This window comes from Schistocerca americana, chromosome 2 (assembly GCF_021461395.2).
Source record: "Schistocerca americana isolate TAMUIC-IGC-003095 chromosome 2, iqSchAmer2.1, whole genome shotgun sequence".
Lineage (NCBI taxonomy): Eukaryota > Metazoa > Arthropoda > Insecta > Orthoptera > Acrididae > Schistocerca > Schistocerca americana.
The window spans coordinates 189,941,901-189,957,062 of record NC_060120.1 but is presented as its reverse complement, the minus strand read 5'-3'; the positions used below and the strand labels follow the sequence as shown (position 1 = coordinate 189,957,062).

At 39.7% G+C, this 15,162-nt stretch overlaps 2 protein-coding genes across 3 annotated transcripts in view; one reads left to right on the top strand and one right to left on the bottom strand.

Annotated features, from left to right (window-relative positions):
* LOC124590723 (COX assembly mitochondrial protein homolog) overlaps nt 1-13,372 on the bottom strand; it is a 35,501-nt gene extending 22,129 nt beyond the window's left edge. Inside the window, exon 1 of the mRNA XM_047131672.1 lies at nt 13,267-13,372. Coding sequence (XP_046987628.1) covers nt 13,267-13,330 — 64 coding nt within the window. The 5' untranslated portion in view covers nt 13,331-13,372. The remainder of the gene's footprint in view (nt 1-13,266) is intronic.
* LOC124590697 (26S proteasome non-ATPase regulatory subunit 14) overlaps nt 12,973-15,162 on the top strand; it is a 39,320-nt gene continuing 37,130 nt past the window's right edge. Inside the window, exons 1-4 of one of the 2 annotated variants that reach the window (XM_047131670.1) lie at nt 12,973-13,129; nt 13,218-13,474; nt 13,592-13,854; nt 14,003-14,219. In XM_047131670.1, coding sequence (XP_046987626.1) covers nt 13,612-13,854; nt 14,003-14,219 — 460 coding nt within the window. In that variant the 5' untranslated portion in view covers nt 12,973-13,129; nt 13,218-13,474; nt 13,592-13,611. The remainder of the gene's footprint in view (nt 13,130-13,217; nt 13,475-13,591; nt 13,855-14,002; nt 14,220-15,162) is intronic. The other variant, XM_047131671.1, reaches the window with a different exon arrangement.

The following is a 15,162-nucleotide window of genomic DNA, read 5'->3' as shown; positions in this document are numbered from 1 at the left end:
GTTCAGTGAAGAGACTGGCAGCTCGTGCAAGTTTGCAAAGGCCATACCAAAATCAGATCCAAACCGCACGAGATCTATTTGAGTGGGCAGTAGATAATATCACAAATGTTGATTTTGCATGTTCCACTCAAGAAGACTACGCTGCTTCAGAAATATTCCTAATAAGCCGACTTGAAGAGACATTGACAATCAAAGGAACACAGCAATTTCACGCTTTCATTCCCAACACCATCAAAATTAATAGTCGAATACTTCTCAGGTGATATGCAGAGTTGGGAGAGGGAAGTAACTACATCACCAGACAAACTGAAGTCACAAGATGTATCAGGCTATGTCACCACCGTATATGGCAGGAACTGGTGGCTTGGGTACATTTAAAAAAAAAAAACAACAAAAAAACGAAGAACTTGATGAAGTGAAAATAACTTTTCTTCATCCATGTGGACCAGCTAAGTCATTCTCTTATCCTGCACATGCAGATGACTTGTGGGTGTCAGTTGTGGATGTTCTCACAAAAGTGAATCCATTTACTCCGACACGGAGAACATACATTCTTAATGAAAGTGATGTAAACCAAACCCAGTCAGCTTTATTAAAATGTAATATGTGAAGTTCCAAGACAATTTATTGGGAAACTGCTTTCAACTCAAAACTTAATTTTTGTCTCAGGTTAGTGTTAATGTATATTTTATAGAAAGTTGTTTCAAAATTATTGTTAGTACCTATTGTGTTAAATTTAGCTATGTACAGATACCTGTTACTCAAAAACAAGCATTACGTATTTTATTTGTTTAATAGTTCCATTTCAAACATCATGGACCAGAACTATTATGTAAATACTTGTGCTTATTCATACTTTATTTCAGTTTGTAGTTAAATGCTCAATTTCTTGTTTTTGTTATATCAGTTAATATACTGTTAGTGCAGTTGTGCGAAATTAAAATAAGCAATCAACTTAATTATCAAATATGCTGATTAGTTTTGGTTTAATAAGGTGATGTTTTGATATTTCTAATACTTTTTTGACTTACCTTTCAGCATATTTTAAAGAAATTCCTGTTTGTTAAAGGTCAATTTGGTCAAACTAGGACCATTAGTGATAAACAAGAGTCTGGAATAAATTTTTTTAACAATGAAATAATCAGCATCGACAGAGATCCTGGGTACAGTATAGAGTGTGACCTGGTAAAGATTGCGTCGGCATCGAGACACACCAATGTTGAATTTGTATCTGTCCTGAGACGCCATGACCGGCCTCATTTGAACTCTTCTGTTGGGAGAGTTAATTTGGAGTTGGAACAGCTGCTTGGGTCGGGTGCGGGGGCTCATATTGGTGTGGTTCCTGTTGATTATCTCAGTAGATGGGACTATACCAGGCACGGCCTACATCTCAACAGGAAAGGGAAGGGGAAACTGGCTGGGGTAATAGCAGGAAATTTAAGGGGAGGAGGCACTGCCATGAATGGTAAAATACCAGTGGCACCTTTTTTAGGATAGGTAAGACAGAAAGATGTCAAGTTCTACGAGAGGTCAGGATTGAAACAAATCTTCAGTTTAGGAAAGAAATTAAACAGCACAATTCTAGCACATGTGATCACCAATCACAGCTATCAATTATAAATTTTCACCAATCACCAGAAATTTTATCTCCACCAAGTTGTATCTCAGTCCTAGGTAATTGCATTGATGAATTAAAGTCACCCAACCCAGTTGACATAATCTGCCTCTCTCAACACCATGTGACCACTGGTATAGGAACTAGGCCTAAGCACAATGAGAAACTCAGACAGGAGAGTACTGCAAATGTTAGAATAAGGAAAGGTTCTCATAAAAGTATAATTAAAAATAATGTAAGTATATTTCATCAAAATATTGGGAGTTTAAAGAATAAAGTAGATGAGCTTCTGGTTTGTTTAGAAGATTTAGAAGCTGAGAATGAAATAGATATACTATGCCTGTCTGAGCATCACATTGTTACTGATATGGATAAGGTAAATGTAAGTGGATATAAGCTCTCTGCACATGTAATGAGAGAAAATATGGAGAAAGGAGGAGTTGCCATATATGTCAAAAGTTATCATTGTGCAAAAAGTATAGAAACAAAAAAGTTTTGTGTAGAGAAACATATAGAAGCATGTGCCTGTGAGCTTAAATTAAATAAAGGCACATTTATAATTGTAACTGTATATAGGTCCCCATCAGGAAATTTTCATCTATTTCTGAAAAATTTGGACTCCTTGTTGTGCTATCTGTCAGACAGGGGGAAGCAAATTATTATTTGTGGGGACTTCAATGTAGATTCTCTGAAAGAGGGTAATAGGAAAAATGACCTTGAAGTATTACTCGGTTCTTTCAATTTGACACCCGTTATTGATTTTCCTACTCGGGTGGTAAAGGATAGCAGCTCACTGATAGATAACTTCCTTATAGACCAAGATAAGTTTAACCAGATAAATGCTCAGCCTGTTGAGAATGGTCTTTCTGATCATGGTGCACAGCTAGTTACAATATATGACATAGCTCCATTCAGCAATACTAAACAGTCCTCCAAAGTAGCACGTTCAGTCAACGATTTAACAATTGCAAATTTCAGGGAAAGCCTACAGCAGTTAGACTGGGATGAGGTGTACCGTGAACCTGATGCCAATTTAAAATATAATTTATTTCATGACATTTTTGTAAAAGCATTTGAAAACTGCTTCCCCAAGAAAATAGTTAAATATACTCGTAAGAAACCTTGTAACAAACCATGGCTTACTAAGGGTATAAAAATATCTTGTAACCGGAAAAGGGAAATGTATCTGACAGCAAGAAAGAGTAGTGACCCAGAAACTATTAAAAATTATAAAAACTACTGTGTTATACACTCCTGGAAATTGAAATAAGAACACCGTGAATTCATTGTCCCAGGAAGGGGAAACTTTATTGACACATTCCTGGGGTCAGATACATCACATGATCACACTGACAGAACCACAGGCACATAGCCACAGGCAACAGAGCATGCACAATGTCGGCACTAGTACAGTGTATATCCACCTTTCGCAGCAATGCAGGCTGCTATTCTCCCATGGAGACGATCGTAGAGATGCTGGATGTAGTCCTGTGGAACGGCTTGCCATGCCATTTCCACCTGGCGCCTCAGTTGGACCAGCGTTCGTGCTGGACGTGCAGACCGCGTGAGACGACGCTTCATCCAGTCCCAAACATGCTCAATGGGGGACAGATCCGGAGATCTTGCTGGCCAGGGTAGTTGACTTACACCTTCTAGAGCACGTTGGGTGGCACGGGATACATGCGGACGTGCATTGTCCTGTTGGAACAGAAAGTTCCCTTGCCGGTCTAGGAATGGTAGAACGATGGGTTCGATGACGGTTTGGATGTACCGTGCACTATTCAGTGTCCCCTTGACGATCACCAGTGGTGTACGGCCAGTGTAGCAGATCGCTCCCCACACCATGATGCCGGGTGTTGGCCCTGTGTGCCTCGGTCGTATGCAGTCCTGATTGTGGCGCTCACCTGCACGGCGGCAAACACGCATACGACCATCATTGGCACCAAGGCAGAAGCGACTCTCATCGCTGAAGACGACACGTCTCCATTCGTCCCTCCATTCACGCCTGTCGCGACACCACTGGAGGCGGGCTGCACGATGTTGGGGCGTGAGCGGAAGACGGCCTAACGGTGTGCGGGACCGTAGCCCAGCTTCGTGGAGACGGTTGCGAATGGTCCTCTCCGATACCCCAGGAGCAACAGTGTCCCTAATTTGCTGGGAAGTGGCGGTGCGGTCCCCTACGGCACTGCGTAGGATCCTACGGTCTTGGCGTGCATCCGTGCGTCGCTGCGGTCCGGTCCCAGGTCGACGGGCACGTGCACCTTCCGCCGACCACTGGCGACAACATCGATGTACTGTGGAGACCTCATGCCCCACGTGTTGAGCAATTCGGCGGTACGCCCACCCGGCCTCCCGCATGCCCACTATACGCCCTCGCTCAAAGTCCGTCAACTGCACATACGGTTCACGTCCACGCTGTCGCGGCATGCTACCAGTGTTAAAGACTGCGATGGAGCTCCGTATGCCACGGCAAACTGGCTGACACTGACGGCGGCGGTGCACAAATGCTGCGCAGCTAGCGCCATTCGACGGCCAACACCGCGGTTCCTGGTGTGTCCACTGTGCCGTGCGTGTGATCATTGCTTGTACAGCCCTCTCGCAGTGTCCGGAGCAAGTATGGAGGGTCTGACACACCGGTGTCAATGTGTTCTTTTTTCCATTTCCAGGAGTGTATTAAGAAAAGTTATTAAAAAATCCAGGAGTATGTGTATCATGTCTGAAATCAGCAACTCTGATAATAAAATTAAAACAATTTGGAATATTATTAAAAGAGAAACAGGTCAACCAAGAGCAGAGGAAGACAGTATTACCATCAAATTGAATGAAAACTTTACGAACAAAAAGTCAGAAGTTGAAAATATTTTTAATAATCATTTTCTAAATGTTGTGGATATAGTAGGATCCAGGTGTTCATTAGAAGATGCTAGGCTGTTAATGGAAGAGGCCATACCTATGCAATTTGATACAATTGAAATCTCACCCACTTCTCCCTCTGAAATTAGGAAAATAATAAACTTGCTTAAAAGCAAAAACTCACATGGAACTGATGGCATTTCCAGCAAAATACTAAAAGCTTGTTCTCAACAGATAAGTAAGATTCTCAGCCACCTGTGTAATAGCTCTCTGGAACAGGGCATTTTCCCTGACAGACTGAAATATGATATTGTTATACCTTTGCATAAAAAGGGGGATAGATCTGATGTCAACAATTACCGTCCAATCTCCCTTCTAACAGCTTTATCCAAAATTTTTGAGAAAGTAATGTATTCAAGAGTAGCTTCACATATCTGTAAAAATGAAGTACTAACAAAATGTCAGTTTGGTTTCCAGAAAGGTTTTTCAACAGAAAATGCCATATATGCTTTCACCAGTCAAATTTTGAATGACCTGAATAACCGAACACCACCCATTGGGATTTTTTGTGATCTCTCAAAGGCTTTTGATTGTGTAAATCATGACATTCTGCTAGACAAGCTCACGTATTGTGGCATGAGTGGGACAGTGCACAAATGGTTTAATTCGTACCTAACTGGAAGAGTGCAGAAAGTTGAAATAAGTAGTTCTCGTAACATGCAAAGATCAGCACATTCCTCAAACTGGGGAACTATCAAGAATGGGGTTCCACAAGGGTCAGTCTTGGGTCCTTTGTTGTTCTTATTATATATTAATGACTTGCCATTCTATATTCATGAAGAGGCAAAGTTAGTTCTCTTTGCTGATGATACAAGTATAGTAATCACCTTGTAAATGGACTCTCACTGAATTTTGATAAGACACAGTACATACAGTTCCGTACAGGGAATGGTATGACGCCATTAATAAATATAGACCTTAATCAGAAGCATATAGCTAAGGTAGAATATTCCAAATTTTTAGGTGTGTCCATTGATGAGAGATTAAATTGGAAGAAACACATTGATGATCTGCTGAAACGTTTGAGTTCAGCTACCTATGCAATAAGGGTCATTGCAAATTTTGGTGATAAACATCTTAGTAAATTAGCTTACTACGCCTATTTTCACTCATTGCTTTCATATGGCATCATATTTTGGGGGAATTCATCACTGAGGAATAAAGTATTTATTGCACAAAAGCGTGTAATCAGAATAATAGCTGGAGTCCACCCAAGATCATCCTGCAGACATTTATTTAAGGATCTAGGGATATTCACAGTAGCTTCTCAGTATATATACTCTCTTATGAAATTTGTTATTAACAACCAAACCCAATTCAAAAGTAATAGCAGTGTGCATAACTACAATACTAGGAGAAAGGATGATCTTCACTATTCAAGATTAAATCTAACTTTGGCACAGAAAGGGGTGAATTATACTGGCACTAAAGTCTTTGGTCACTTACCAAATAGTATCAAAAGTCTGACAGATAACCAACAAGTATTTAAGAAGAAATTAAAAGAATTTCTGAATGACAACTCCTTCTGCTCCATAGAGGAATTTTTAGATATAAATTAAGAAAAAAATAATATTTAAAAAATAAAAAAAATTAAAAAAAATAAAAACAAAAAACACAAAAAAATAAAGTTGTTATATTAACTTAAGTATGTTGTTAAATTAACCTAATTATGTCATGTATTAGAAAATTTGACTCGTTCCACATCATTACGAAATATCGTATTCATGATCCATGGAACTAGTATTAATCTAATCTAATCTAATCATCCCAGATTTATATTTTGCCGTGTGATTTACAATAGTATGAAGTAGTTATGGAAATATTTTGAAAATTTTCAATTATGTACTTTTTGTAAAAAAATTAAAATTAAATCAAAATATTAATTAGTATTTTGAAAAAGGTTATTAATTAGAAGCTATGTTTTGTTGTATATCCCTGGAAAGAGCATGAAAAATGACACCTTTCCCAGTTCTCCAACTCATTCAGGGCAGCTCCTACGACAATTTAAAAAAAAGTCAGTTCACACATTTTTGGCTGGTTTTTGAAAAGTTTACATAGCCATATTTCAGGAATGGTTTGAGATAAAAAATTGAAATTTGGTATTTTTCTTAGTCTCAGTGCCCATTATAAGTATACCAACTTTCAGCAAAATCTAAGAGGGTGAGGTACAATAGGTGTGTTGATTGGACACGGAATGACTCAGAAGCTTATCTCACTAGGGGTAAGATAGATACTGCCTACAGGAAAATTAAAGAGACCTTTGGAGGAAGGAGAACCACTTGCACGAATATCAAGAGCTTTGATGGAAACCCAGTTCTAAGCAAAGAAGGGAAAGCAGAAAGGGAAGTTGTACTTGAGGACAATATTATGGAAATGGAAGTGGACGTAGATGAAGATGAAATGGGAGATATGATACTGCGTGAAGAGTTTGACAGAGCACTGAAAGACCTGAGTCGAAACAAGGCCCCTGGAGTAGACAACATCCATTGGAACTACGGACAACCTTGGGAGAGCCAGTCCAGACAAAACTCTACCATCTGGTGAGCAAGATGTATGAGACAGGCCAAATACCATCAGACTTCAAGAAGAATATAATAATTCCAATCCCAAAGAAAGTAGGTGTTGACAGATGTGAAAATTACCGAACTATCAGTTTAATAAGTCACAGCTGCAAAATACTAACGCAAATTCTTTACAAACAAATGGAAAAACTGACAAAGGCCGACCTCGGGGAAGATCAGTTTGGATTCCGAAGAAATGTTGGAACACGTGAGGCAATACTGACCCTACGACTTTCCTTAGAAGAAACATTAAGGAAAGGCAAACCTACGTTTCTAGCATTTGTAGACTTAGAGAAAGCTTTTGACAATGTTGATTGGAATAATCTCTTTCAAATTCTGAAGGTGGCACGGGTGAAATACAGGGAGCGAAAGGCTATTTACAATTTGTACAGAAAGCTGATGTCAGTTATAAGAGTCGAGGGGTATGAAAGGGGAGCAGTGGTTGGGAAGGGAGTGAGACAGGGTTGTAGCCTCTCCCCGATGTTATTCAATCTGTATATTGAGCAAGCAGTAAAGGAAACAAAGGAAAAATTCGGGGTAGGTATTAAAATCCATGAAGAAGAAATAAAAACTTTGAGGTTCGTCGATGACATTGTACTTCTGTCAGAGACAGCAAAGGACCTGGAAGAGCAGTTGAACGGAATGGAAAGTGTCTTGAAAGGAGGGTATAAGATGAACATCAACAAAAGCAAAATGAGGATAATGGAATGTAGTCGAATTAAGTTGGGTGATGCTGAGGGAATTAGATTAGGAAATGAGACACTTAAAGTAGTAAAGGAGTTTTGCTATTTGGGTAGCAAAGTAACTGATGATGGTCGAAGTAGAGAGGATATAAAATGTAGACTGGCAATGGCAAGGAAAGCGTTTGTGAAGAAGAAAAATTTGTTAACATCGAGTATAGATTCAAGTGTCAGGAAGTCGTTTCTGAAAGTATTTGTATGGAGTGTAGCCATGTATGGAAGTGAAACGTGGACGATAAACAGTTTAGACAAGAAGAGAATAGAAGCTATCGAAATGTGGTGCTACAGAAGAATGCTGAAGATTAGATGGGTAAATCACATAACTAATGAGGAGGTATTGAATAGAATTGGGGAGAAGAGGAGCTTGTGGCACAACTTGACTAGATGAAGGGATCGGTTGGTAGGACATGTTCTGAGATATCGAGGGATCACCAATTTAGTATTGGAGGGCAGCGTGGAGGGTAAAAATCGTAGAGGGAGACCAAGAGATGGATACACTAAGCAGATTCAGATGGATGTAGGCTGCAGTAGGTACTGGGAGATGAAGAACATTGCACAGGATAGAGTAGCATGGAGAGCTGCATCAAACCACTCTCAGGACTGAAGATGATCACAACAACAACAACAACAACAACAACATTCCTTTTCACCCACTTCATTTACAGTATTTCTTTCCTCCTTCAATCAGTTAAGTTCAATTTTTTCTGTGTTATTGAAGGATTTGTAACAGCTCTCATCTTTTTACCTATTTGAAACTCTGTTGCTCTTGCTATTTCATCTCTCAAAGTACCCCTTTGTCTTCTATTGAGTTCCTTCCCCCTCTTCTAGTCAATTGTTACCTAATGCTCCCTCTGATCCTCTGGTCTTTCAAGTCTTTCAACTTGTCCAAGTCCCATCACCTTTTTTTGCAATTATGTTTTAATCTATCATTCATAACCAATAAATTGTCCACCTCTGCCTCTGGATGTGTTTTAAAATTTAAAACCTTGTTCCTAAATCTCTGTCTTACCATTATATAACCAGTCTGAAACCTTCCAATGTCTCCAGATCTCTTCCAGGTGTACAGCCTTCTTTCATGATTCTTAAACCAAGTTTTAGTAGTGACTGACTTATGCTCCATGCAAAATTCTACCCATTGACTTTCTCTTTCATTCCTTTCTCCTAGGCAATATTCACCTACAATTTTTCATTCTCTCTCTTCTCCTACTATCAAATTCCAGTCCTCTGTCACAACTACATTTTTGTCTCCCTTTACTACAAGGTGTACAACTTTGTTTCCGCCATTTGCCGATAGGTGGCAACAACGGTAAGTAGCGGTCGAAAGAAACAAATTGCAGACATCAGGCAGTTAGCTTGGACATCGGTCAACATAACCTCATTCAAACATTAGTCAATTAGTGTCTGCATCATAAAGTTGTTCTTGATTGAAAATGTCAGTTTATGAGCCTAATTCTTGCCATTTGTGGGAGATTTTACTGTTTTATTTCAATATGAAGAAAACAGCAGCCGAGTCTCATCAAATACTCTCACGTACGTATGGTAAGGACGCTATTAGTGAAAGAATATGTTGTGATTGGTTCCAACACTTCAAGAACGGTGATTTTAACATTGTAGACTGGCATAGTGGTGGAAGAGAGAATGTTTTCAAAGATGCAGAATGGGAGACATTGCTGAGTGAAGACTTGCGTCAAACTCAAGAAGAATTGGCATGACTAGTGGGAGTGACGCAGTGAGCCATTTCAAAATGCCTCAAGGCTATGGGTTTGATTAAGAAAGAAGGAATTTGGGTTCTGTGTGAGCTGAAACCAAGAGACGTTGAAGGGCGTTCGTGTGTTTGAGAACAGTTGCTTCAGAGGCAAAAATGGAAGGGATTTCTGCATCACATTGTGACCGGGAACGAAAAATGGGTTCATTATGATAACCCTAAGTGCAAAAAATCATGGGGATATCCCAACCATGCTTCCATGTCAACAGCCAAACTGAATATTCATGGCTCCAAGATCATGCTCTGCATTTGGTGGGACCAGCTCAGCATCGTGTACTATGAGGTGTTAAAACCAAGTGAAACATTCACAGGTGCTCGTTATTGAATGCAATTAATGCATTTGAGCAGAGCATTAAAACCCCACGTTGCAAAAGAGGTCAAAATGTACTTGGAAACATTAAAATGGGAAATCCTACCCCACCTGCCGTATTCTCCAGACATTGCTCCCTCTGACTATCACCTGTTTAGATCAAAGGTGCATGGCCTGGCTGGCCAACACTTCCGATTTCTTGAAGAAGTAAAAAATTGGATCGATTCAAAAGGTGAACAATTTTTTCGATGTAGGATTCGTACACTGCCCAAAAGATGGGAGAAAGTAGTGGCCAGCAATGGAATATACATTGAATGATACGTGTGTACCCAATTTGTTTCATTAAAGCTTCAAATGTTGATGAAAAAAATGGCAGAATCAATGTTGTACACCTTGTATTTGAATAATTTCTCTTATCTCATGATACATTTCTTCAATCTCTTCTTCATATGTGGAGCTAGTTGGCATATAAACTTGTACTTCCGTGGTGGGTGGTGGCTTTGTGTCTATCTTGGCTACAATAATGTGCTCACCATGCTGTTCATAGTAACTTACTCACAATCCTATTTTCTTATTAATTATTAAATCTACTCATGCATTACCCCCATCTGATGATGTATTTACAATCCTGTATTTGCCTGACCAGATTTCCTGTTCCTCCTGCAACCTAACTTCACTAATTCCCACAATATCTAATTTCTTTCCCTATTCCCAGATTAAGGGATCTAAAATTCCATACTCTGATCTGTAGAAAACCACTTTTGTTTCTCCTGATGATGAAATCCTCCCAAGTGGCCCTGACTGGAGATCCAAAATGGGGACCATTTTACCTCCAGAGTATTTTACCCAAGAGGATGCCATCACCACTTAACAATACAGCAGAGCTGCACACCCTTGATAAAAATAATGTAACAAGGCCAGATCAGTCAATTATCCAGACTGTTGTCCCTACAACTATTGAAAAGGATGCTGCCCCTCTTCAAGAATCACACATTTGTCTGGCGTCTCAACAGATACCCCTCTGTTGCTTTATAGCTATCTGTATATCTTTACTCCTGGGGCAGGGGGGGGGGGAGGGAGGGGGGGGAGGGGGAATATCCCACAGGCAACATGAATGCATGTAGCAGAATGCCATGATGAATGAAGAAGTGTTGAGAAGGGCTTTATCCAGCAGCAGATGTAAGAGGACTGCTACTGATGGTGATATCTACACTCTGGACCACCATGAGGTGCTTGCCACGTCCCTTTGTACAAGTTATCAAGTTCCTTACTGTTCCATTTATGAATGGAATGCGGGAAGAATGGCTGTTAGAATGCCTCTGTGCCTGCAGTAATTATTCTAATCTTATCCTCACAATTCCCATGCAGGCAATACTTAGGGGGTTGTACTATATTCCAGAGTAATTATTTAAAGCTGGTTCTTCAAACTTTGTTAACAGACTTTCTCAGGACAGTACGTCTATCTTCAAGAGTCTTCCAGTTCAGTTTCTTCAGTATCTATGTGACACTCTTCCATGGATTACACAAACCTGCCCTGCTCTGTACCCCGGTTAGTCCTATCTGGGACGCGCCCACACATTTGAGCAATATTCCAGAACGGGTAGCACAAGTGATTTGTAAGCAATCCCTTTTGTAGATTGATTACATTTCCCCACAACTCAATCTATGTGACCAGGATATGATACCAGGATCATCATAAAATACTGTTGTTAGAGAGAGCAGTATGTTCTAGCTATGTCCTTCATATGACTCCTCATGTGCAGATTTTTGACACAATCTCTCAACACACTTTGTTAAAGCACTGTGCGTTAGACAACTTCTCTTCTTAAATAGGTGTCCTCCGCAGCTTGTGGTCTTGCGGTAGTGTTCTCGCTTCCCGAGCACGGGTCTCGGGTTCGATTCCTGGCGGGGTCAGGGATTTTCACCTGCTTCGAGATGACTGGTCTTTTGCGTTGTCCTCATCATTCATGAAAGTGGCGAGATTTGACTGAGCCAAGGTTGGGAATTTGTACGGGTGCTGATAACCATTCAGTTGAGCAGCCCACAAACTCATCATCATCATCATCATCATCGTCATCAATAGATGTCAATGCACTCACGCATATCAAGTCCACGAGCTGTATTTCTTCCAGAAGCAGATGTGTTCCTGTTAATGATTGTCTTAATTTTGTAAGCACAAGCAGTATATAGCTGTTTTGTGATGGTTAACTATTACTGGAGTATTATCTAGAATTAGTTTCCGATACAGATAGTTGTTTCTCCTTTGTTCATGATTTCCTCATTCAAACCCCACCCCCCCCCCCCCCAAAATTTTATGTCCTCCACATAACACAATAAATGAGCTTATCTCTACAAAAAAGGGCTAGTATTCAAATGTGTGTGAATTTCAAAGGGGCCAAACTGCTTAGTCATCGGTCCCTAGACTTACACACTACGTAAACTAACTTATGCCAAGAACAACACACTCACATGCCCGAGGGCTCGAACCTCCGGCGGGAGGGGCAGCGCTGAGCTAATATTAATAATGTGTACCGTGTGAACTTAACTATGCAATGTTCCATTGTGACTGTTAATTACAACATACAGTCCGTTATCTGATATAACTTGTTTGTAGTGTAAACAAACTATACATTATTAACTACTAACATAATACATGCTATTTTACTTTTTCCGATATCTTCAATTACAACACATCATAATTGACGTAGCAAATACGTAATATGCCGCAAATTGGCGACGTCACAAACATTTGAGTTTCTGGGAAATGTAACCATTTCACTAAGCATACTAAAAATGTTATAATATTTCACATTACCCTAAATAAGTTACTGTTAATGAGAGAACTTCTGAGAGATCGAAATACTAGAACCAAAATTTTACAACAGAATGTAAATGTCTTTAACAGCAACAAATGAGTTCGAAAATGTAAGAAAGTGAGACTCCTGCAATTTTGAAACCTTCGGTTATTGACAGCGAGTAGGACAAGAAAAACAGGCGCTCATTCAACTATATCATGTAGGGATTGGAGGCCGTGTATTGGCAGCAATGCGATGTACATCTTTTGTCCATATTCTGCTTTTTTGCCAGAGATCTTAAAGAAACTTAATTATAAAGTGGAGGCAATAATAATGAGTATTTGTTAATGTCGTTTTCATTCCATCTGGAAAGAACTCCTGCAATGTAAACTTTTCGGGAAAAACATATCATTTTACTGGATTCCTGAAGGTTTGTCTGAAAGGTTATTAAGTAAGTAATGTGCCTCAGGTTAAGTATCTCGGTATGCAAAATTGTCACAACTAATTTAAAATTACAGTACGCCCATATCAAACATTTTCAACTATGCAAACGTTAGCCTCTGTTACCTAACCCAAGTGGACCACCTCGTAACTTTGGCTGACGACGCAACTCTTCCTGACCGGTGTCCATTTTGATTTCCCACAATGCTTCGTGAGATAGCAGATTTGAGTTCGTGACTTGGTGTGTAGTGAAGCTTAGTTAGAAAATTTTGACGTACGTAATAAACATTGGTGTGCAGAAGACAGGAACAGAGCAACGTCTTTGGTATAAAAAGTATGCATTTGTTTAGAGGTTTAATATATGTGAAATGACAGGGATGCTGGATATATAGCAGTCCTGTAAATAGCGTGCACTGAAGTATCTAAATAAATTTTGATATAAATTTTTCAGGTTTTACTTGTGCCAGTGCTATGGATCGTTTATTACGGTTAGGTGGGGGTATGCCAGGTTTGAGCCAGGCACCTCCGCCTTCAGACGCACCCGTAGTTGACACAGCAGAACAAGTTTACATTTCTTCATTGGCTTTATTAAAAATGTTGAAACACGGTCGCGCTGGAGTGCCGATGGAAGTCATGGGTCTCATGCTTGGAGAATTTGTTGATGACTATACAGTTCGTGTGATTGATGTGTTTGCAATGCCGCAAACGGGAACGGTGAGTCACTTTACTGTTCTTTCCTAATCAGTCCTCAGCTGTTTCAGTTGTTTAAATTAAATCCGAAAATAGGTCTTTCACATTAACAGGTTTTAAATCGGGGCTGCGTGTTGTAATAAATGGAACTGTTTTTCTTTTTTGTCTGCAGGGTGTAAGTGTCGAGGCCGTGGATCCTGTATTTCAGGCTAAGATGCTTGATATGCTAAAGCAAACTGGACGACCAGAAATGGTTGTTGGCTGGTACCATTCTCACCCAGGTTTTGGTTGCTGGTTATCTGGTGTAGACATAAATACACAACAGAGTTTTGAAGCACTTTCAGAGCGTGCAGTGGCAGTTGTGGTGGACCCTATCCAGAGTGTCAAAGGTTGGTAGTGAAGAGCTTGTTGGAATGTATGTAGTAGTTCATTAAGTCCTTTGTAGTATAATGTCCGTTTTCAGTGCACTTTAATTGATGCAAAACCAAATGTCAGCCTGAAGGCTACCACTGAAATCGGGCTGAATTGTTATCTTCTTTCACTTTTGTCAGATTTTGTTAGAGCATTTTTTTCTCCTCAGAGAAGTGTTGAATTACCATGTTGGCAAAGTTACAAAGCTGCCTTCTTTCCTGGATGACTACTAATTTGCTCCATTGTTAAATATATCTACATCATGCATGAACTGTTTTGCACAAGTTCACTACCTAACTGGTGCACTTACATTTCATGACCTTTCTCAGAAAGGCCCGTTATTTACCATCTTGCTTGAGTTATAAGTGATCACAGTAGTTTTCTTCTTCTCACATCCCATGCTTTGTGTGTTCATTTTTCTTAGAACAGTGATTTCTAAATTTTATTGTGTTGGGTGCCTGATTTTTATCTATCATTGCTGAAATGCTGTTAGCTATGTCACAGTAATAATATCTGCAATGGGGAAGCTATTTATTTTATGTATACTACAAATGCATTGTGTAGTATTACAGCTTTCAGTACGACAGTTAAATAAAATGAGGATGAATATTGAAGTACTGAGCAAAGCTGTGCCTCAGTAAGTGGATTGGCTTGCATTCAGGTGGAATAAGATTCAAATCCTGCCACTGAGGCTGCAAAATTTAGGTTGATTTTTACTACTACTACCACCACCGTCTTGTACCCAGCGTCTCTTCCGACGAAAGCATATATTACGACTTCCGTTAAGATAACTGTAACGATGTTGTATACATTAGTTATTTACTTAGGACTTAACACTTGCACTTGTGAAATGTAAAAATTCACGAAGTCATGCTCACCGCAGTCTTAAGTCTTAATTGTTAATGTGGTTATAGCTTTTCC